This window comes from Dermatophagoides farinae, chromosome 7 (assembly GCF_024713945.1).
Source record: "Dermatophagoides farinae isolate YC_2012a chromosome 7, ASM2471394v1, whole genome shotgun sequence".
Lineage (NCBI taxonomy): Eukaryota > Metazoa > Arthropoda > Arachnida > Sarcoptiformes > Pyroglyphidae > Dermatophagoides > Dermatophagoides farinae.
Window position 1 is genome coordinate 3,459,098 of NC_134683.1, and position 24,642 is coordinate 3,483,739.

The window sequence follows — 24,642 nt, forward strand, 5'->3', positions numbered from 1 at the left end:
CCATGGGTATATGGATGGCAGCAATTAATCCAATTAAAATTGAGGTAAGTTATTTTTGGAATGTCTATTAATTACAATTTTTAATTTTATTTAAATCTTTTTTTTTTTGCAAAAAAACATAAATTAAACAATGGAAAAAAATTTATTATAGGATAACAGATGGATATGTGGAACAGAAATCGAAACCAATGTTGATTGGAAACAAGCATTAAGCGTACCACAATTAGATCCTGAAATGATGCAACAGATTCATCGAACGTTTCTCTCAATAGTTGATACTTTTCCTAATGGCTTCAAGACATTTCCATTTATCCGGTAAATAGAATGGTTCAAATACATGTGGAAATGGTGTATCATAACCGGCAACCCGTAATATCGGTGCTTCAAGATGAAGAAAACATTCTTTCTGTAATGTGGCAGCAATTTCTGCACCGAATCCGGCCGTTAATGGTGCTTCATGAGCTACTATTGCACGACCAGTTTTTTTCACCGAATTAATAACCGTTTCACGATCCCATGGCATTATTGTGGCCAAATCAATTAATTCACATGAAGTATTCAATTGATCACGTGCCATTTCACAAACTTCATGCAATACATGAACTTGTGTACCCCAACCAATCAATGTAACATCATCACCTTCAACAAGAACTTCTGCTTTTGATAATGGCAGCATATAATCTTTGACAGGAACTTGTTCGACGGCTAATCGATAAAGAATTTTCGGTTCAAAAAATATACATGGATTTTGATCACGAATACAGCTGAGCAGTAAACCTTTCGCTTGTATTGGTCCACGAGGAATGACAATTTTTAATCCAGGACAATGAGCGAAATATGATTCAACAGATTGAGAATGATACAGAGCTCCATGTCCAACTGCTCCACATGGTGTTCGAATCGTTAAACCACCACAATCAAATTGATTACCAGATCGATAACGGAATTTTGCTGCTTCATTTACGATCTGATCAAAGGCCGGAAATATATAATCGGCAAATTGAATTTCAGCGATAGCCGTAGCACCAGCTGCAGCCAAACCAATACCAAAACCAACGATACCTTGTTCACATAATGGTGTATTGAATATTCGATCTTTACCGAATTTATCCTGTAGATTTACTGTACAACGAAACACGCCACCAAACGATACATCTTCACCAAATATAACGGCTTTTGGATCAGAAACTAATGCAATTTCAAGGGCATTATTGATTGCCTGAAATAGATTCATACGTGTTGTATCACCATCTGAAACGGCTGCAGTATCCGGTTTGAATGCAAAATGAGACAATGTTCTTGATGTTGTTGTCGTCGTTGTTGTTATAATCGTTGAATTATTGATGGTTGCCGTAAGAATTCGGCCTAAAATTGATCTGATCATTATTTCTTCGACAACCAAAATAAAAATTAAAATGTCATTCGATGGATTCTAGAATTTTTTTTTTGTTCTTTGTAGATTTTTCTTATTCAATTTTTGATCATTGATGATGGCGGTGTGAAAAAATGGATAGAAGAAAATATCTGCCGATGACCTTCACACAAACTCATTGGCAAACACTAAGGCAAAACAACACCTCTCTCATCGAATGATCATGATATGGATCATCATCATCATCATCATCATACGATCATCATTGAAATCTGAATACTGAATAACTTGTTTTTTTTCTGTTGTCGTCTTTATTTCTATTTTATCATTTCTCTTCATTTCACAAATTATTATTATTTAATCAAAATTGTTGCTAGCAGCAGCATTAATATCATTTATTTATTTATTATCGAATGTGATGAATCGAATCATTAGCTGATTGACATTGAGCTGTTGTTTGAGATTAAAAATTATGTTTTCTGTATTAAAAGACGATTCATTAGATCAAAACGATTACCATCCGGTTGTAAACAATGTATAATATCATTATTTAAATCTTGTGCCAATAGATAACCATTATCATTGATACCGATTATACGAGCTTTATATTTTGGTTGTTCTTGATCATCATTCTTATTGTCATAAATATCAACAATATCATCTGAATGTATCCAATTGGAACAATAAAGTTGTTTAATTTCAGCCACTTGACCATTCATTAACATACGATATAGACGTTCAAAACAATTCAAGATACGAGCAATCATAATTTCACGTGGAATTGTCTTCAATTTTTGATCCGAATTCATTTGTTGCTGTTCATTGTAATGTTCAATCACTTCATCCAAACAAACGCTAGGCATTCTATTCGAAACATTCATACCGATTCCAATCTGAACATTAAGATGATATTCATAGGAAAATGAACGCACTAAAATACCAGCCAATTTTGATCTGGATGCCATATATAATATATCGTTGGGCCATTTAATCTTTACATTCAATTCCTCACTTGGTAATGCCATAACAATCGATAATGATGCAATATGCTGAATCAATGTTATTTTCGACATTAATCCACTTGAAAATGGTACATGTAAATTCAATGTAAACATTGCACAACCAAATGGTGATAGCCATTGATTATCACTACGACCAAGGCCAGTTGTTTGATAATTTGCCGTAGCAATAATTCCATCGATTTTTACAACATTATTTGCCATCTTCATTGTTGTCTCGGTTACATTCTGAAACAATAATGATCGTCCAATCGATTCGGTTCGAAGATTATCAAAATAACTTTGAATATTGAAATTTACAATTTCATTTGATTGTTGTTGTTGTAGACAGAATTGATCAATTTGATTACCATCAATATAATAGATTATATCATCATTTGGTGGTGGTGAATCGGAACGAAATTTATCCAGACCGGGAAATTTTTTAACTTTCAATGAACATAAATTGGTCCACATATGTACCGGATTATTTCTTGAATCAAACAAAAACATTTCATTACTATTATCCATTATGATTGGTGATGATTTCAATTCTGAATCCATAATCGTAGACGGTGGTGGAATAATGGAGCGTATTTTTTCAACAAAATAATCATGATTAAAATTATTCATCGAATTCGATGATGACAATAAATCGTCATAATTGAGTATTAATTTTTCCAGATTAATTGATTTTATCCATGTTGATAAAAGATTCGTTTCATTATTGTCACCATTATCATCATCATTACTTGTTATGATCAATAAAGCTTTGGCCGAAAGTAAACGTGTATTCGTTCGAATATCGGATTCATTTACACCATAAACAACGAAACGATTTAATCCATATAATTGATTAATGGATTTTTGAATGGAATCAATTATAAATGATATGGATTTGGAATTTGATTTTCGAAAATGGACTAAAATATTAATCAATGCTTTTTTCTGAATGAATGACATATTTTTTTTGGAATAAAAAAAAATTTTCTTCTTAAGCCGTTGATTGATTGACAAAAATAATCAAATTATCGATTTAAAATCGCTGACGTTTTGAGGTTATTATTGGCGAAGGAAAAAAGTTCATTAAAATGAAGAACAAGAAATCGATGCTCATTCAATCAAAAAACACACACACACAGTGGCCAATCATTCATGTTCATTTTTAGAGGTGAAAAAAGTCAATATGAATGGATATAATTATGTATATCGTTAAAAAAAATAAAAAAATAAACAATCAACCTATTTCGGTTGTTTGGTTGATAACGATTTCTTCATTTTTTTTTCTCTTTTACTAATTTTTTTTCCTCTTATCATCAAAATATCGATGTATAATTTTTCACTGTATAATATGGTTGCGAGAGAAAACAAGTCAAGTCCACAATAATATATCGGCATGAATGCATGTGACACTTGATGCAAATATAATGCCATCTGTTGATTTGGACTATTTGAATTTTTTTGAAATCAAAATAAAAAAAAACACTATATCTTATCTCAAGCCTGATTTCGGTTGCACATGATCAATTATTGAACGTTTCCAATCAAAATTTTTCGAACGTATATCATTAAGGATTTGAATTTTTTGCTGTAACGAAAGACGTTTTGATCCTGATTGCCAAATAACATAACGATCGATTGGTACACCCATACGTTGAATTTTCATTTTTTTCAATAATGGTGTAATAATATCACGATTCATTAAACGTTCCGGTATTGCTGGCAATACGTATGACCAATCTGGATTATATTCCAATGGTGTTTTTGTTTCAAATGATGTAAAACAGGCAATCTGTTTCGAATCGGTTGTTAATGACATTAGATTTTTTTCTGTATGTTCAATTGATTCAATTATATCTGGAAATAATTGTTGTAATGATTTCCATAAATAATGGTCATAATCAATACCACATATAATGATCTTGAATGGGTCATTCAATTGTCTTAGATTAAAATGTATTAAGCGAGATAGATCATGGACTACTTGTACACTTAAATGTTGTGATAAAAATGATGAATAACTACAATCAATGAATAGATTCTGGCCAAAACAATGAGCATGACGAAATTTTTCCAATGATAATCGTCGTAATTTTGGATTGACTCTTGTGAACAATGAATTATGCCATAAGCCATAGGTTAAATTGCCATCTGAATCAAACAAACCAGATCGATCTTCAGAAATTTTATCATCTTTTACTGGCTGTTTAATTTCTTTTTTCAATTGTTTTTTCAATTCTTCTTTCAACAGCTGTTGTAATTCTTTTCGATGAAGTTTACGTATCTGTCGATGAATATCACTTAATGTCGTCAATTGAAGAAGATTTTCAACATCTTCAACAGTCAATTTACTAGGCACTGGGTCCAGATTATATTTCATTCCATCATAAATGTTGATTATTTTTTCAATTTTCATCCGATTCATTTCATGGCCATTTTGTTGAAATAATTCGGAAAAATCTTCCACACGAACATGAACAAATGGTTTTTCCTCATCAATTTTATCGGTTAATTTTTGCAGTAATTCTGGATCAATTTTAAACTTTTTGCTGGCAAAAAATCGACGAACAACAATTCCATGACGAAAGAACATTATTTTTTGGAACAATGATAAAAGATAGCTTAATTTTTGGAACATGTTTATTATACGCTCTTTTATGAAAAAAACGAACTCATTAAAACTCATTAAATTAATAACAACAATTGTTCACTAAACTTGCTGTCCGAGATATTTGTTTGATTGATCATTGATAAATGTATATAATAAATAAATCAAAGAATTTTAATTTGATCATTGCATGTGGAATGCAACAAAAAGATTTTGTCCGAACTTTATTATACGGTGGATTGTCGAACGAATATTGACGAATCTTATACCTCACCGAAGGTTTTAATTAATCTAGAATAGAGACAAAGTCTAAAATACTATAAATCGGTTCATCGGTTGAATGTATAATATAATAGATTGGTTCAAAAGTATTTGGCTATTTTCTGCCTTCGATAGGGATTGGTTCAAAAGTATCGATTTCATCGATACCCGAAACAATCGATACTATTTTTAAAATTTTAAAAATATTTTCGGATTTCGGATTTTTAAAGATGTTTTCGGTTTTCGGTTTCTCGTTCTTCCCACAATGTTTTCCCACTACAAGCGCATACTTTTTTGGTATTATTCAATATTTTTGAAGCACGTGCAATAACACTGGCAGCAATAATATCACCATTAACGTTATTACTACTTATGGCTAAACTTTGGCCAATTTTTGTTGATATATCGATATTTTCGATTTTTTTCTTCACCAACAATTGACCATCAATTGGTTGAACATTGGTGGCAATATTGAAAACTTCGAAACCAATTGATTTTAAATCAGCATCGCTTAAATCACCATATTCATGGATACCAACATTGTATGATGATGATGATGAATCTTTGAATCCATCAATAACAGCATCAAAGAGACATTGTTTATGTTCATTCTGGACAAAACGGGCAACACCAAAAACATTGGGATAATTTGCAGATCCACGAATTTCACCAACGGCAGCTATAAAATCACCAGTACCACGAATAATTGTATTTAATCGTAATTTTTTTTCCAATAAATTTTGTATTTCAAATGCACTTGGACTTGATTCATTCAAACGTAAAACTAAACGTTGATTGGCCACACTTATTTCGTCAATCTGAACCGAAGGTAAATTGTTTAATTCGTTAATAATTTTTACACGACATGCATCACATTTCATTAAAACGGCAAATTCAACCTGTAAATCATTAAAAAAAAAAGAAATAAAAATCAATCAAATTAATGAATGAATAAAAAAATCAATTTATTTACTTGAAAACTAAAATCACTGGCCATTGACATTTCGATTAAAATGATTAGAATGATGACAGAATTGAAAGAATAAAAATTTTAAAATTCAGTAAATAAAAATGCGCATTCCGAAAAAAACCTAAACAAGACGATTCTATAAACAAACCGTTCATCGGATACGTATCGAAATTTTTTTTTTTTTTTTGATTCAATCAAATAATCAAATCTTCCATGAAACATTGATTGAAAGAATTATGTTTCGTCGATTGACATTCCGTCAAATATTCACGTTAATTATCTGCATAATTCTTTTACAATTATTATTACTTTTATTATCAACATTTTTATTTAATTATAGCCAATACGAAACTATTTCTGGCCATCATTCGATCATTGATATTCATGATGGATGTAAGATTGATGATAAACAAGCAATTAGTGCATTGAATCGTGTTCAAACGTTGGATTGTCGTCAAAAATTAATCGCTGCCTATTGTAGTATAAAATTTCAACCATCATGGCCATCAAGATTACAGAATGAATGTCACGCAAATTCCAAACTATTTACCTGTATGGAATTTCGATCAGAATTTCTTAATCATTTTGTGGATAAAAAATCGAATAAAATTTTACGTATAGATCCACTACAACCATTCAATCATACTGATTGTACGGATCTATGCATGCAAATTGATTTTGAATTTGCATTATTCGTATCGAATCAATATTGTATATGTACAAATAATTATCAATCAATCATTGATCAAACAAACCATACAGAATGTGATTTACAATGTGTCAAACATTCAAAATGTCCACCTAATTTTTTATTTATCATTTCAACCGGTATTAAAAGTAAGTTTTCAATTCAATTTACTAATAACAATCTTCATGTGATTCAATTTAATATATATTAGAAAACACCCACCAATTACCGCCGTTAATTACAACGGATGATCATGAACACAATTTCACTAGGCCAAAAATAGTCTTTCTTCTACTGCTCAGTGGTCGTTCAACACTTCAAGTGAAAAGATTAATGTTGAACATTTTCGATAATCATCATTACTACCTTATACATGTGGATGCTGTATGTCAATGTCTTTTTTTTCATATTATTATTATACATAGATTGTAATGTTTTCAATTTTCAAAATTTTTATTTAGCATGATAATTACCTATATGCTGAACTTAAATATTTACAACGGAAATATCCAGCCAATATACGATTAACACAACAAAGATTCGATACAATATGGGGTGGTTCAAGTCTTTTGACAGCAATTCTATCCTGTATTCGTGAAGCATTAAACGAATGGAATGATTGGAATTTCATTCTGAATTTAAGTGAATCTAGTTTTCCAATCAAGTATGATTATAAATTTCTAATAGATTATTTACAATGCAAAGGAAAAAAATTTTTTTATTTCATTAGGAAAATTGAACAATTAGAACGCTATCTATCGCTGAATCATGAACGGAATTTCATTAAATCACATGGAAAAAATACATTTGATTTTATTCAAACACAAGCACTAAATAAAGTATTTGTACAATGTGAACGACGAATGTGGCGTATAGCAGATCGATCATTGATCAAAGGTATTGTTTGGGATGGTGGTAGTGATTGGATGATATTAAGTCAATCATTTTGCCGTTATGTAACTAATGAATTGAACAATCGACGAGTCAGTCTAGTACATGGTTTACGTAATTATTTTGAATTTTCACTACTTCCAGCTGAGGTATGAATTTCTTTTTTTCTTCTGTTAAAATAGTGATTTCATTTATATTTTTTTTATAAATTTATAGAGTTTTTTCCATATAGTCTTAAGAAATACTGCCTTTTGTACGACCATAATTTCCAATAATTTATTGGCAACCAATTGGAATCGTAAACGTGGCTGTAAATGTCAGCAGAAAAAAATTGTTGATTGGTGTGGATGTTCACCGAACATATTTCGACTTCGCAGTCCAACGAATAGTCGTGGTGATATTCAACGATTAATGGCTACGGAAAAAAAGCCATTATTTTTTGGTCGAAAATTTTCTCCACTAATCGATGGACAAGTGATTGATTTTGTTGAGCTAAGATTTTTGAATCAAAATTTCAGGCTAAATAATTTGGGCAAAAATTATGATTTGTATCTTGAAAATAGTTATCATTCTCGATTTGATTTACCAAATCATTTACCATGGTTTCGCAGGAATTTTTTCACATTTTTCGCTTGTCAATTACTTGATTCTTTATGCTCAAACATTTACAATAATCAATGTGAGATTGAAATAATTGAAACAAATCTATTGTTTGACAATTCGAATGGATTCTATGGTACAATCGTTCGATTTCAAGAATCTATTCAAAATTATAAAATTGAAATGATATTACGATCATTTTCAAATCAAACCATTATATTTGATTCATCATCTGTGCCGAGATTAAAATCACTAAAGGTATGTTGATTTTAATTAATTTTTTTTTTCAAAAATTTCATCCTTTTTTCCTCATTTGTTACTAGATTTGTAATTCATTCGATGAAAAAGATGAATATTTTCGTAACACGGATTGTGTTCTGGAATCAAACCAACCGTTAGAAGTATGGCATGAATGGCAACCATTTTTTGGTGTATACCATATTCTTTTCATTTTCATCGATCCATGGAATCGTATTGCTAATGAAAATCGTATTTTATTGAATAATACAAAAATAACTGATAATGATCGAATTGGAATATTATATCGACATAATAATCAAACATATTATCCCATTATGAATGGATTATGGAAATTGTTAATTATGAATGAAGCCACCGACTCTGTCATTGGTATGGGAAGATTTTTTATCCTTCCAACTGATACAAACGATAATGATGATATCAATATGGTTCGATTGAACCATTCAACAACAAACAAACAATCGGTCACATTTATAATGGGAAAATATTCAGAATTTTTCCCTCAAAATGGCATTCATCTATCAATGATCAATAAGATTTGGTACATACATCAATATTGTTTTCATCATCATATAATGGTGATCATTTATGTAAAAATTTCAATACTACAATTTATCATCATAATAACTGTGATCAAGTCGATTGGAATGTGGACAAATTAAAAGCCCTTTATTCATTTTGATTGATTGATTGATTTTTTTTTGAATTGAAAAAAACCCTATGAAATAATTTTTGCCATTTTTTTCGATAAATTTTTTCCATATATGCAATAACAAAAAAAAATGTGTAATTCAGTGGTCATGCACCATATTATAATATATTGCACCGACAAAAATGTTGAAATTCATTTGAATTAAAATTTACGTAGTCAATGTATCATATCACATTGTCGTCAATGTCATTTAAAAATGCAGAAAGCAAAAGAAAAATTCAAATTTAGCCAGTTCTTTTTGGCAATATTTCGGTAATTGAAATCATTGTTTTGGTTTGTTTTGGTTTGGTTTTTGTCTATTCCATTTCCTGGTGGAGGAAAAAAAACCTGGGGTTGGTGGAAATTCACCATGTCGGTTATAATGAATATATGTGTTTGTTTGTGTATATTTGACACGAACTTGAAATTGTAAATTTTCGGGATTAAATTCGATCCCGGGCGATTTTTTTTTTGCTTTGATTGAATTAATACGGGATTTATTTTGTCGTTGTCAATAATTTTCACTGATTTTTTTGTGGTGGTTCAGATTTTTTTTTAATTTTCATTTTCTCTGTTTTTCTCTTATTGATTTGCGAATATCGAATTTGATCATATTCATGATTGGCCAATGACCAGTATTTTTGGAGAAAAAATAAATTTTTTTTTTCATTGTAAATACAATCAGGTGAAAATTGAAATTTTTTTTTTGTCGTCTGTGTGTCTGTGTATGTGTACATTGTCATCATCATCATCATTCATCTTGTAATACATTATAAATCGACGTCAATTAGTGGCACCACTAAAATCGTCAGTAGCCATCATCATCATGAATCGTATGACAAACTGAATGTCATTTTTTTTTCGCGTGGCGCGCGAAAAAAAAAACAGTAGAAAAAAAAACAAAAATTTCCCAATTCACGTGCAATGCTGAATGATCATTCGAGCTATTTTGTACGTTTTTTTATATATGTTAAAAACAACAACAAAAAAAATTGATATCGATTGATTTATAAATCTTTTATATTATCGATTATCAATAAAATCACATCGAATCAAAATATTTGATGAACACATCAAAGCAAAAAAAAAAAACAAAAAACAAACTTATTTTCGGATAAAATTCAAATCATCGTACGAATCTCGGACTAAAAGTCCATAGTATTATAGTTATATATGTATATATGAATAAATGAATAACAGTAGAACATTTAATCGAACCCGGATTGTCATCAACATTGATCCTTTGATGATGACAATGACGATGATCATGGCAGTATTCGTGTGAATTGGATGAGAATCGTATGATTTTTATTTTTTTCTCATTATTTTGTGTCGGTTACGATGGTTGATGTTGATGTTGATGATGATGATGATGATGATGAAAATGATGCCATGAAGCATCATGCGACGATGTAATGTAATTGTGATGATGATGATGAAGGTGGTGGTGGTGGTGGTGATGGATCCATTTCACACACATTGAATGTATGTATATCGAATTCTGATTCTAATCATTTTAGCTATAGCTAGATAGATAAAGCTCAGTTCTATTTTATTACATATATAAATCAATGATTTTCGACCATAATGATTATATGTCATTACCGTAGTTGATTCAATTGTATTTGAAAATTTTTTTTTTAATTTTATTTTCAATCAGATTCGATTCGCGTTTTTATATATTCATTTCTACCACATTTTAACATTCATCCAACAACAACAACTACAACAATAACCGGACAAATACGGCAATTCTTCATCCATTAAAATTCTTACATCCAATTTGATTTATCCATCATTCAATAATTTATTCGTTTTGTTTCTCAATTTTTTTTTTGGTTCAGGTAAGCGACAATTTTTTTTCTTCTTCTTCTTTCCATTTCAAAATCAATAAATCATGTTTGTGAACCATATCTAATGATCCTTTTTAGAAAATTTTAGATAGTTTGAAGCATAATTTCTTAGTTTATTTCATAATAATAATGATGATAATAATTAACTTTGTCAAAAAAAGGACCAATTTTCGATAATCAATATATATATAGAAAAAGCATGGCACAAACGATTGAAATTATATGCCCTAAATAATTATCAGATGAAAAAAAAACGTAGTAATTCTTTACAGAAAAAAAGAAATATTATTGCAACACCAAAAAAATGAACAGAGAAAATTTTTCTTTTTTTTTGTCATATTTTCTATTCTCCAATCAATGGTAATAATTGATTGATTGGATTGAATTGAATTGACTTGACTTGACGAAATTCACGCATCAATGCCATATACAGCAATATACAATTTTTTAATTGTGTTCACATAATAATAATAATAATAAATGATGATGATAATGACAGTTAATAATAATGACACAATACAACACCAGATAATAATAATAATAATAATCGGTGATAATCAATTGTTTGAGAGCCAACAATAATTGGATATTGTGTTCCAATATTGTTTATACTCTCTTTTTTTTACCCGATGAAAATTTTCCTTGTTTCATTTACACAATTTTTTTTTACATTCGAAAAAAAATCTTGAGTTTGAAACAATTTTTTTTTCTTCATTGACATCAATCGGTTGATATTTATTTTTTATTTTTTTTTTAATTTTTTGTTGTTGTTGTTCGTTGTCTCCATCATAGTGTACTTTTGTGAATTCAATAATACCAACGTAACATTTCAAATAAACGATGCCACATAAAATTCTTCAAAATTTTATTGATGATGATATCGTCATTTCCGGTATATCTGGCCGTTTTCCCGAATCGGAAAATATTGATGAGCTCAAAGAAAATCTTTACAATAATGTCGATATGGTCACCGAAGATGATCGTCGTTGGCCTGTTGGTATGTGAAAAAAAACTGGTTCTTAGTCTCGATATATATATATAATTATTATTATTTTATAGGATTTTATGGTCTACCTGGTCGAAATGGAAAGCTAAAAGATTTAAGTAAATTAGATGCTCAATTTTTTGGTATTCACGGTAAACAAGCTCGTAATATGGATCCACAGGCACGAATATTGTTAGAATTAACATATGAAGCAATCGTTGATGCTGGTATTAATCCACAAACATTACGTGGTACACGTACCGGTGTTTTTATTGGTTCATCAACATCCGAAGTTGAAGAGGCACTTGTTGAAGATGTTGAACGTGCAAATGGCTACGCACTAACCGGTTGTTCACGATCAATGTTTTCGAATCGAATTTCATTCACATTCGATTTTCAAGGACCTAGCTATACAATGGATACGGCTTGTTCATCTAGTTTTATGGCTTTACATCAGGCTATTTCGGCATTGAAAACAAATGATTGTGATCAGGCAATTGTTGGTGGTACTAATCTTTGTATTCGTCCTGTAACATCTGTACAATTTAATAGATTGAATATGTTATCATCGGATGGTAAATGTCAACATCTGGATAATTCAGCCAATGGTTATGTCCGGTCGGAAAGTTGTTCAGTAATATTTTTACAACGAAAAACGGCTGCAAAACGTGTATATGCTACGGTGTTACATGTCAAAACAAATACCGATGGTAATAAACCAGAAGGCGTAACATATCCATCATGGAGATCACAAATGACGATTATGCGTGAAACAGTTGAAGAAGCAGGTATTGATCCAGCTGAAGTTCGATATGTTGAAGCACATGGAACAGGTACACCTGTTGGTGATCCAGTCGAAACCAAAGCTATTGCTCAAGTATTCTGTCCTGATCATCGTAAAGAACCACTGTTAATTGGATCAGTTAAATCAAATCTTGGACATGCTGAACCAGCATCTGGCCTTAATTCATTGGCTAAAGTTTTGCTCACATTTCAGAATAAAATGATACCAGCAAATTTACATTTTAAAACACCAAATACAAATATTCCAGAATTAATGGATGGTAGAATTAAGCCGGTGATCGAAAACACTCCATTCAAAGATGGTATTGTTGCCGTTAATTCATTTGGTTTTGGTGGTGTTAATGTCCATGTGTTGTTGAAACCACATGTCAAAGAATTGGATCCGATAAAATCTTCGATTGTAACAGAAATTCCAAGATTAATTTGTGTATCTGGCCGTAATGAAGAAAGTGTTAATCATATTTTTGATTTCATCGAACGAAATCCGGATAAAGTGAATCCAGAATTTTTGGCCTTACTCAACGACGTAGCAATGACAGAGGAAAATTCCGGTATGAATTCTCGAGGATTTATGATTGCTGATAAACATCCAGATGGTGAAACAACATTGCCACGAGAGATAGGCAGAGTTCAGGAAAAACGACCCGTTTGGTTCGTATATTCTGGTATGGGAAGCCAATGGACATCGATGGCACAAGGTCTTATGACAGTCGATATTTTCCGACAATCGATTGAAAAATCAGCTCAAATCCTGAAAAAATTAGATATTGATCTGATGAATATATTGTTGAGCAAAGATGAAAAAGTTCTTGATACAACTGTAGCACCATTTGTTGCAATTGCAGCCGTACAAATTGCATTGACCGATTTACTTCGAGCATTACGAATCGAACCGGATGGTATTGTTGGACATTCAGTAGGAGAACTTGGTTGTGCATATGCTGATGGAGCATTCACACATGAACAGATGATTTTATCAGCTTATTGGCGTGGTCGTTGTGTAGAGATGGCTAATCTACCAAAAGGTCTTATGGCAGCTGTTGGCCTCACATGGGAAGAAGCAAAAGCTAGATGCCCATCCGGAGTGGTTCCTGCATGTCACAATTCACAAGATTCGGTAACCATTTCTGGCAAATATGATGAGACTAAAAAATTTGTTGAACAATTGAAAAGTGAAAATATATTTGCACGTGAAGTTAAAAGTTGTAATGTTGCATTCCATTGTTTTTTTATGGAACAAATTGCACCAACTTTGTTGAAAAAACTTGAACCAATTATACCGGATCCAAAACTACGATCATCACGTTGGCTTAGTTCATCGTTTCCAGAAGATCGTTGGAATGATGAAATGGCCAAATATTCATCGGCATCATATTATGTAAATAATCTTACATCACCGGTATTGTTTCATGAAGTTGTACAGAAAATACCAGCCAATGCTATTGTCATTGAAATTGCTCCACATTCATTGTTGCAACCAATTATCAAACGAACATTAGGTTCAGAAATTTCCTATCTTGGATTAATGAAACGTAACAATAATGATCAACAATTATCGTTATTTTTGAATTCAACTGGTAAAATGTATAATCTTGGTCTGAATCCAAACATTACCGTATTGTATCCGAAAATTGAATATCCAGTATCAAGAAATATTCAATCATTAAGTCCATTAATCAAATGGGATCATTCACAATCATGGCTAGTATTGTTGTATCCAGAATATTTCAATCCAAGTAATAAAGCTGATCATTCGGTTAAAATTGATTTGAATGAAAATTCCGAAAAATTCTATGCTGATCATTGTATTGATGGCCGAATATTGTTTCCAGCAACCGGTTATCTTTATATTGCATGGCAAATGTTGGCTAAATTCAAGGGACAAGTTTGTGAACAAACACCAGTTATATTTGAAAATGTTTCCCTACATCGTGCAACCATTTTACATGAAGAAACACCAGTTAAATTTGAAATCCATCTTATGGAAAGTAGTGGTGAATTTACAATCTGTGAAAATGATATGATTGTTGTATCGGGTAAAATTCAACTTTCAGAAGGAAGCCCTGTAAAATTACAGGATGTACTGGCCGAAAAACCAATTGGTCAAACGATTCGATTAACGGGAAAAGAGGTGTATAAAGAACTTCGATTACGTGGCTATGATTATGGAAAAAATTTTCAAGGAATTGTCGAAGCTGATTCTCGTGAAGGTCGACTTCAATTTTCCAATTGGATTGTATTGGCCGATAATATGTTACAGGTTGGAATATTGGGACAAAATAATCGTGGTCTTTACTTACCAGTTCGATTTCAATCCGTTCGATGTGATCCAAAAATTCTTTATGAAGCCGTTGAAAAATCTGATGGTGTATTAACGGTCATTAATGATCATCGAATTAATTCAATCATTGCTCCTGGTCTGGAAATTCAAGGATTGAAAGTAAATTTAGCACCACGACGAATCAACAGTCAGATTCCAATGCTGGAAAAATGTCATTTCACTGCCTACAATCAAATGGATGTTTTTGATCCACAAATTCATTCGAAATTGAATGAATACAATAATGTCTTAAAGTTTGTATCGAATCAATTGATTGATCATTTGAAATTATCATCGGTTGAAAAATTCCCAGTAAAAATTGAAGAATCATTGCTCAAAAGTTATTTGGAATCTTCGGATGAATATCCACTTTTATCCATACTTCGACAATTATTAATGGGTCAGAATTTCAATGACATCATCAATCAGATTGATTTTACATCTGATCCTTTATGGACAGCCCATGAATCTTTCATCAACGTTCCGATACATGTCATCATTGAAAATCATATGACAGCTCGATTAAACATAGCTGAAGTAAATCCAACAAATCGACCATTAATTTCAATAGTAAAACAATCAGTAGAATCCTCTGGATATCCAATCAATGTCGATTATACCATTTTGACTACTAATCCTCAAGAATTATCTGAAGAAATCGAACAAGTAACATGGAATCCAAAAGAACGTTTATCGATTGCATCAGATTCAACGGATTTAATCATCTACAAAGATAGCTATCTACAATCTCCATTCGCTGATCAATCAATCGATTATTCGGTAATGATAGAATCAATGTATCAATCAATCAAAGATGGTGGTTTTCTTATGGCCATTTTCCGTTCGAAACCAACAACAGCTGAAAATTTGCTGTTAACATTGAAAAAACTCAACAATTTATATGCCGATCATATTGATCAATTTAAATTAAAAGCTGAAAAACTAGGTTTTAAATTGATCTCTGAACGATCAGATGATTTGACAAGTTGTGTATTGTTATGGCGAAAAATCGATCATCCAATTTCTGCAAATGGACAGGCTGTAATCCATGTGACTACATCTAATTATGATAAATGGGTTGAAGAATTGAAAACTAAAATGGTTGAATATCAGAAACGAAATATTGGTGAAAATATCTGGTTAATCGCTAATGATAATCCAGCAAATGGTGTAGTTGGTCTAGTTAAATGTCTTCGACAAGAACCAGGTGGTGATCGTATTCGTTGTATTTTAGATACTGACATCAAAGATCATACACTACCTAAATTCTCAACATTCGATGATACTCAAGGTTTCTATTCGAATATATTGAAAAAAGATTTAGTTATGAATGTTTATCGTCAGAATCGATTCGGGTCATTCCGTCATTATGAATTGGATAATGTGGATACAAAAGTTGCTACCGAACATGCCTATCTAAATGTTGCTATTCGTGGTGATCTATCAAGTCTTAATTGGTATGAATCTCAACATAAATTCTGGCGACAATCACCACAAACAATGCAAAAATCAATGGGCAATCTATACACCGTATATTATGCTCCGTTGAATTTCCGTGATGTAATGTTGGCAACGGGAAAACTGCCACCAGATGCATTACCTGGTGATCTTGCACTTCAAGATTGTATACTTGGTCTAGAATTTGCTGGCCGTGATCAACAAGGCGCTCGTGTTATGGGTATGGTGCCATCTAAAGGTCTTGCTACATCAGTGTTGATACAAGATCAAGATTTTGTATGGCCAATACCTGATGAATGGACAATGGAACAAGCATCAACTGTGCCTGTTGTTTATAGTACTGCTTATTATGCATTGATTGTACGTGGTGAATTGGAACCCGGTGAAATTGTACTCATTCATTCCGGTAGTGGTGGTGTTGGTCAAGCTGCCATCGCTATTTCTCTTAGTATGGGATGTACAGTGTTTACAACTGTTGGTTCACAAGAAAAACGAGAATATCTGAAACAACGATTTCCACAATTAACTGATCGAAATATTGCCAATTCGCGAGACACATCATTCGAACAGCATATTCTCCGTCAAACAAATGGCTATGGTGTTGATTTGGTATTGAATTCATTGGCCGAAGAAAAACTTGAAGCAAGTGTACGATGTGTTGCACAACATGGTCGTTTCTTGGAGATTGGTAAATATGATCTTTCACAAAATAATCCATTGGGTATGGCTGCATTTTTGAAGAATATTGCTTTCCATGGAATTCTATTGGATGCCCTAATGGATCGTGATAGCTCTTCACCATTGATTGAAGCACATAAAAAAACGGTATCAAAATTAGTCCTTGATGGAATTGCCACCGGTGTTGTACGACCTTTGAAATCGAATTTATTCGATATGGATAGTACAGAACAGGCATTCCGTTTTATGGCTACCGGTAAACATATCGGAAAAGTTGTCATCAAAATACGACAAGAAGAAAAATTGAAAGCAGTTAGACCAACTGTACAACCAGTAATGGCTATTGCTCGTACAGTACTATATGAAACAAAAAGTTATATCATTACTGGTGGTCTTGGTGGTTTCGGTCTTGAATTGACTCGATGGCTAATTGAACGTGGTGCACGAAATCTAGTTCTTGTCTCACGATCTGGTGTTCGACAACAATATCAACGATATTGTATTGAACAATTTGAATTATCAGGTGTAAAAGTCCATATTTCGACAGCCAATATTGTAACCATGGATGGCGTGAATCAATTATTCAAGGAAGCATCATCAATGGCACCGATTGGCGGTATTTTCCATTTGGCAATGGTTCTCAGTGATGGTTTTATCGAAAATCAAACCGGTGAATCATTTGAAAAAGTTTGTGCCTCTAAAGTTCGTGGAACTCAAATTTTGGATGCTGTTAGTCGAAAAGTTTGTACAGAATTAGATTATTTTGTTACCTTTTCATCAATCAGTTGTGGCCGTGGTAATGCTGGTCAAACGAATTATGGTTTTGCTAATTCATCGATGGAACGTATTTGTGAACTTCGTCGTGCTTCAGGACTACATGGTCTTGCTGTTCAATGGGGTGCAATTGGCGATGTAGGTGTTGTTTCCGAACAAATGGGTGGTAATAATGTTGTGATTGGTGGTACATTGCCACAACGTATGCCATCATGTTTGAGCGTTTTGGATCGTTTCTTACAGATGACAGAAGTTGCTGTCTATTGTTCACATGTTCGTGCGCAACGTAATAATGAAAAATCATCATCATCTGCTGGAAGTGGACAAGATATATTGAAAACAATTGCAAATATTCTTGGCATTAAACAATTGGAAAATCTGCCACCAAATACCTCGTTATCAGAATTAGGTATGGATTCCTTAATGGCTGTTGAAGTTAAACAATTTCTCGAAAGAAATTTTGAAGTGATTCTTTCGGTTCAAGAATTAAGATCATTAACCATAAAAAATCTAATGGAAATTGGTGGCCTAAATCAAGCAACAAAAGAAGATTCTAAAGTGAAAAGTTCGACCAATACAACACCTTCAAAAGTAATGGCTTTATATATGCCTGTTTTGAAATTACCGACAGAAAAATTCATAAAATTAAACGATAATGGTAAAGGTCGTCCAATTTTCTTTCTGCCACCAATCGAAGGAAATTTTGAATTGCTCAAACAATTGGCTCAAAGATGTTCGAATCCAGTGTTTGGTCTGAATTGGACTGCTGCCCTTCGTGATTGCAGCTCCGTTGACCAGGCAAGTGATTATTTTGTTCGATTGACCACTGACATCGTTGATGATTGTTCCATCATTAATCTGGTTGGTTATTCATTCGGTGCAATCGTTGGATTCGATTTGGCACACAAATTGCAATCAAATCAATCACAAGTATCGTTGACAATGTTGGATGCATCACCAATTAATATTGGTTCATTTATTCATGCTTATCGTGATCGTGCATACAATGTAAATGATGATGAACATTCGAAACAAACGGAATCATTGGTTTTCTTACTTGGTCAATTGACACGTATGGATTCAAAGCAACTACGACAACATCTAATGGCTGTGAAAGATAAACAACAACAATTACGTAAAGTTGCAGAAATTCTTGCCGAAAATGGTTTGATTCAATCATCCGATATATCCGATACAATGGTAGCGATTGAAACTTTCATTTCAAAATTAATAATGTTGGCCGAATATAAACCAGAACAAAAATTCACCGGTGACGTAATGTTGATACGTGCAGAAGAAACATTTGTTAAAAGTGGTGAACAAGATGATGATTATGGCTGTTCAAAGGTAAATCGAAAAAAAACACAAACAAACAAATTTGTCTAAGATTTTTTTTTAAAACTATTTTTATTTTTATTTTTAATTTAAATAGATCATAACTGGCAAATGTGAATGTCATAAATTCCCAGGTAATCATCAGACATTCATCACCGATAATGTGGATCGAATTTCCGAATTAATTCAAAAGAAATTTATTTAAAACATTTTTTCTTGATTATGCATGAAAAATTTTATTATTTCAAATTGAAAATTCAATAAATAGACCAATAATTTTAAATCTACTTTTTTTTAGTTATTACAAATATTTTATTATTATTATATATCGTTAATCAATCAATAAAAAACAAAAGTGATGTTCGAATTATTGATGAGTATGCATGTCCAATTTAATCGAAATTAATTAATAATTCTTCTTTTACTGGCTCTTTAATTGGTTCTGGTTGTTGTTGTTGCTGTTGCTGCTGTTCGGGATGATGTGATTGTGGTGGTGGTGGTGGTGGTGCTTGCATTCCACCACCATATGATGCCGGCGGATATCCATTGTTTGGTACAACAGATTGTGGTTGTTGAGCAGGCTGTGGCGGCATATAAGCAGCTGGTTGATGTTGTGGTTGTGGCAAATAATATTGCTGTTGTGGTATCATAGAATTTGGACCACCAGTCGATGTAGGCGGATATTGTGTGGGAGGCTGAGGCATCATTTGTGGTGGTGGTGCCGGTTGTGGTTGAGTAGCCACCATGCCATGTGGATTGGATGTAGGCTGATAATTTACACTATGGTTTTCTGGATGTTGATAATAAGTTCCAGGAAGTTGATGATATTGACCCATTGTTGATGCTGCAGAATTCCATTGCATTGGTGGTTGTTGTGGTAGCTGTTGTGATTGTACAATCGATGCCGGATTTGTGCCAAATTTTAACAATTCTGTTCTCATCATTAATTCACGTTCGTGTTCTTGCATTCGTTGAATGGCCAATTCACGTTGATATTGCAGATATTGTTGTTTCTGTTTACGCATTATATCCAATTTTTGTGCCATTTGTTGCTGACGCAAACGTTCAGCTTCGGCTGCAGCACGTTTCAATTGTTCACGATGTTCATCTCGTAATGCATCCAATGCAGCACGTGCATCACGGATCTGTTGAATTTTATCCTGTAATCGTTCACAATTAGAACGGTCTTCACTTGTCTGCTGCATATACATCATCAAATGTGAATGCATATCCGTCAGATTCATAAACAATGCTTGTACACCACTATCATTTGTAATTGGGCGGCCACGAAGTTTATTCGATTGCAACCGATTGACAAAAATCTCAATTGTTGATTGAAGATTTTTCATAAAAGTTTCCAATTCAGCATCATACTGTAGGCCAAATTTATTTTGAGAAGCCAATTTTGATTCATTATCCACTTTGACAGCTGAAGAAGAATTACTCAATGATGATTGTGGAGCACTGGGCGATGGTGATGATTCATATTCACCAAAACTTTGTGATCGCTGTTCCCAATATTCTCGATTCAAATAACGAGATAATTCTGGATCATCATTTTCAATATCCAGATCAGTTTTCGCTGCCAATGAAGACGATGAAGAGGATTTTTTACTACTTTTTAATTTTGATGATTTTGAACTTTTCTTGTGAGATTTATTTGATTGACCATTGTTTCCAGACGAAGTGCTTGATTTACGAAATTGTCGCATTCGTTCATATTCAAGACTTTCAGCTTCACTTTTCGATAATGCCAATGCAAGTTGCAGCTCTTCTTCCTCCTGGATTTCTTGTTCAGTTTTTGTTTTGGTTGGTGTTGTTGGATTCGATGAATTCGTTGATCCTTTAGCCACATTTTCAGCCGAATCATTGATTGGCATCGTTTTTATTTCGATTTTTTTGTTAATTTTATCATAACAAAGATCACAAACACGGACCTCTTTTTCAATACCAAATTTTGGAATAGTCGATGTTTTTGCCGAACATTTTGCACAGAATACCTGTCCACAATGACGACAATGATGTTTACGATTCATAACGGAGAATTGTGTACGACAACGATGACAACATTCACCATCTGACCATTCCGGTGCTACATCCGCGGAAAACATTGCATCACTTTCTTTCAATGTTGGAAATTGAAAGCCTTCTGCTTTCATCAATCTCATTTGATCACTGACAGCTTTGAATGATGGTTCTTTACGAAATGCATGTGCCCATGCTTGTACGATGCGTAAAATTTCATTCTTAACCTTAACATCAGCAGTGTTTCGTAACATTGCATGTAATTCTTCCATAAATTCTTTTGTAGCCAATTCGAAATGCAATACGGGTCCACAATTTTTAACACATGATTCCAACACTTTCAGAGCCATCAATTGCACATTTGGATTGGTTGCATTCAATTTTTTCTTGATTGCTGACAATGCATATCTGGGTCTAAAAAAAATATCAAGAAAAAAAATTTTAATTTCTAAATAAAAATAAAACCAACATACTGGACATCATTCTGACGGATTGCATCACAAATTTGCATTATACTGGTCCAATCAGGTTCCAAATTTGTAAGACTAGTAGCTTTTTCTACATTAATCAGAAAAATCGATGAAACTTTGAAAATAAAGCCAAAAACTTTTAAACTTACCAAGCGTTTTATCAAACGGATAAGTTGAGCTTTTAAACATTATAAGATGATGATTTCTTTGATGAAAACAAAAAAATTCAAAATCACAAATTTAGCAGAATTAATAAAATCGAAAATATGGTGATGAAAAAAATGATTGATAATCCAACAAATGAAATTAACTTCGCAGTTAAATTGTTTTGTCAATAAAATAAGAACAATAAAGATTTTTTTTTTTTTTTTTTTTTTTTTGGATTTAATCATAAACAACGTTACAACCGTGGATACCGCCTGTTTTTTATAAATCTTGTTATTACAAAACAAAAAGATTGTAAATCAACACCAAAATCTAGGTCAATTACGATGGCATTTATTTGAAAGTGAAAAAATCAATTCCTTCATAATCAAATTATAACAAATATATAATATATAATTGATTTGGAATCGAACGAATATTGGGTGTTTACCAGAATTTTTTTTTGTTTTTTTTTTGTTTTACAAAGAATTTCATTGCCAAATACATAACCTAATCTAAAACTGTGGCTAATTATACAACAATTACTATTACTATCTATATATATGATAATAATATCGTTGAATCAGTTCCATGTAAATGGTCGTCACGACAATTTTTTTTTTTGTTTCGTCGATAATTCCAAGATTATATGGCCTCAATTTGTAAATAAATAGGCGTGCCATTTGATAGAATTCAATTTTTGATGTCATCAACCAGCAACCAAGAAAATATTTAAAAAAAACCAGTATATACTCTCTATCTGTTCGACTCACATGCATGAATGCATCGCGTACATACAATATAATGATTGTCAATCGATTCATTCAACAATGAGTCATTAGCCAATTCTATCATTATTTCGTCTTGTTTTTTTTCATATCATTCTTTAAGATTCTATTGAAAATTTTAAATTATAAATCTTTTATTGTTTTTTTTTTTGATGTTTTAAAATCAACGATGAGTTCAACAAAATCAAATGCCAATCAAATTGGAATCCAAATGGATCGGGTATGTTATTAGTGGATTTTTTTCCTCTTGTAAAATTTTTTAAAAATCAATCAATTCAATAGATATGGAAACCAGTATTCGATCGATTTGATCGCCATCAAACTGGCCAAATACGTTTAGGTGATTTTAAACGTATTCTACATGAAAGTAATTATCATTTTAGTGAAGATATTTCTGTCGATGTATTGGAATCATTATTACAGAATGAAGATGATAATCGATTGATTAATTATCAACAATTTCTCAATATGGTATGGGCATTTTTTTTAATGATTCAAAGAAATTCAATTTCATTTCACATTCAAAATTCGTTTTTTTTTAGATCTACAATTCACGATTAGACACACAAATTCAATCACGGCTACATCGATTAGTTAGATATGCAGCAGTGGCTGTTGTACCTAAATCACAACGACAATCGGTCATACGTAATTATTTGAATGAATATAATTGTATGCCACCACCGATATTCGTATTGACCATCAGTATCATTGAAGTGGCCATTTTTATATATTATTGTGTTATTTTGGGTGAATTTTCCACTTCTGGACCGGTACCATGGAAAAGTGTACTAATCTATAATCCTTGTCGACGTTATGAAATTTGGCGTTTTTTCACCTACATGTTCATTCATGCTGGATTTTATCATCTATTCAGTAATTTATTAATCCAATTGGTGTTGGGTATCCCGCTTGAAATGGTACATAAATGGTGGCGTATCGGTATTGTTTACATAACCGGTGTGATTGCAGGATCACTTGCCAGTTCACTTTCGGATCCAAATACATTTTTAGCTGGTGCTAGCGGTGGTGTTTATGCTTTATTGGCAGCACATCTAGCCAATGTCGTTATGAATTGGGATGAAATGGATTTCAATTGGGCTCGTCTATTGGCCATCATTGTTTTCGTTTCAACTGACATAAGTGTTGCTGTATATGATCGTTATAAAACCAGTCAACGTAATCGTGTCAGTTATTCAGCACATCTAGCCGGAGCATTAGTCGGTTTATTCGTTGGATTCAATGTTTTACGGAATTTAAAAGCAAAACGTTGGGAATTGGTTTTGGCCTGGTTTTCATTAACAGTTTACATCATATTCATGACTGTTGCCATTTTATTCAATATTTTCTATGATGATTATTTCTACAATCCAAATGATCCTGAAGTCTGTAAACAGGGTTACTAGAAAAACATGCTGCCTTTTTTTTATCGATCATTGGATCCACATCCGATTCAAAATTGCCTTTATCTCATTTCTTTTTTTTTGCTGTAGTAACGAATTTTCATTTATATATATTCAATGATGATGATGATCAATGTTCATCATCATCATTCTTATATTTTGTTTGTGATTTTTTTAAATTAATTAAATAAATTTAAAAATTGGTATATATCCATTCGTAAAGAACGTATCTAAATGGATTATATTCGATCATCATCAATTCGAA

General features: G+C 32.2%; 8 protein-coding genes across 10 annotated transcripts; 3 read left to right on the top strand and 5 right to left on the bottom strand.

The window, feature by feature from the left end:
- Positions 1–52: 52 nt before the first annotated feature.
- On the bottom strand, positions 53–3,345 carry BckdhB (Branched chain keto acid dehydrogenase E1 subunit beta). The gene has a single exon (XM_047060243.2). It carries the CDS (start codon positions 1,382–1,384, stop codon positions 266–268), a length of 1,119 nt encoding a protein of 372 aa, XP_046916199.1. The 5' UTR covers positions 1,385–3,345; the 3' UTR covers positions 53–265.
- Positions 1,744–3,333, bottom strand: Hcs (holocarboxylase synthetase-like protein). The gene has a single exon (XM_047060230.2). The coding sequence runs from the start codon at positions 3,331–3,333 to the stop codon at positions 1,843–1,845; it is 1,491 nt and encodes a 496-aa protein (XP_046916186.2). The 3' UTR covers positions 1,744–1,842.
- On the bottom strand, positions 1,744–5,016 carry LOC124496686 (mitochondrial ribonuclease P protein 1 homolog). The gene has a single exon (XM_075732402.1). It carries the CDS (start codon positions 5,006–5,008, stop codon positions 3,863–3,865), a length of 1,146 nt encoding a protein of 381 aa, XP_075588517.1. The 5' UTR covers positions 5,009–5,016; the 3' UTR covers positions 1,744–3,862.
- Positions 5,017–5,374: 358 nt separating this feature from the next.
- On the bottom strand, positions 5,375–6,341 carry LOC124496711 (uncharacterized). Of its 2 annotated transcripts, none has more exons than XM_047060270.2 (2): positions 6,213–6,341; positions 5,375–6,138 (listed from the first exon to the last, which is right to left on the bottom strand). In XM_047060270.2, the coding sequence occupies exons 1-2, from the start codon at positions 6,240–6,242 to the stop codon at positions 5,464–5,466; spliced, it is 705 nt and encodes a 234-aa protein (XP_046916226.2). In that variant the 5' UTR covers positions 6,243–6,341; the 3' UTR covers positions 5,375–5,463. The 2 variants fall into 2 exon arrangements, with proteins under 2 accessions (XP_046916226.2, XP_046916227.2); XM_047060271.2 differs by having other exon boundaries at positions 5,382–6,138; positions 6,241–6,330.
- A 7-nt stretch (positions 6,342–6,348) lies between these two features.
- oxt (Xylosyltransferase oxt) lies at positions 6,349–9,528 on the top strand. Its single transcript, XM_075732401.1, has 6 exons — positions 6,349–7,046; positions 7,109–7,281; positions 7,359–7,561; positions 7,628–7,937; positions 8,005–8,646; positions 8,712–9,528. Exons 1-6 carry the CDS (start codon positions 6,446–6,448, stop codon positions 9,309–9,311), a joined length of 2,529 nt encoding a protein of 842 aa, XP_075588516.1. The 5' UTR covers positions 6,349–6,445; the 3' UTR covers positions 9,312–9,528.
- Positions 9,529–10,690: 1,162 nt separating this feature from the next.
- Positions 10,691–19,834, top strand: FASN1 (Fatty acid synthase 1). Of its 2 annotated transcripts, XM_075732398.1 has the most exons (5): positions 10,691–10,825; positions 11,001–11,184; positions 11,986–12,190; positions 12,253–19,559; positions 19,645–19,834. In XM_075732398.1, the coding sequence occupies exons 3-5, from the start codon at positions 12,034–12,036 to the stop codon at positions 19,750–19,752; spliced, it is 7,572 nt and encodes a 2,523-aa protein (XP_075588513.1). In that variant the 5' UTR covers positions 10,691–10,825; positions 11,001–11,184; positions 11,986–12,033; the 3' UTR covers positions 19,753–19,834. The 2 variants fall into 2 exon arrangements, with proteins under 2 accessions (XP_075588513.1, XP_075588512.1); XM_075732397.1 differs by lacking the exon at positions 10,691–10,825 and having other exon boundaries at positions 10,895–11,184.
- Hrs (Hepatocyte growth factor regulated tyrosine kinase substrate) lies at positions 19,757–22,392 on the bottom strand. The gene is made up of 3 exons (XM_047060196.2): positions 22,192–22,392; positions 22,046–22,130; positions 19,757–21,986 (listed from the first exon to the last, which is right to left on the bottom strand). Exons 1-3 carry the CDS (start codon positions 22,229–22,231, stop codon positions 19,940–19,942), a joined length of 2,172 nt encoding a protein of 723 aa, XP_046916152.1. The 5' UTR covers positions 22,232–22,392; the 3' UTR covers positions 19,757–19,939.
- Positions 22,393–22,432: 40 nt separating this feature from the next.
- Positions 22,433–24,587, top strand: LOC124496688 (rhomboid-related protein 2). The gene is made up of 3 exons (XM_047060245.2): positions 22,433–23,194; positions 23,257–23,445; positions 23,517–24,587. The coding sequence occupies exons 1-3, from the start codon at positions 23,144–23,146 to the stop codon at positions 24,378–24,380; spliced, it is 1,104 nt and encodes a 367-aa protein (XP_046916201.1). The 5' UTR covers positions 22,433–23,143; the 3' UTR covers positions 24,381–24,587.
- Positions 24,588–24,642: the final 55 nt, after the last annotated feature.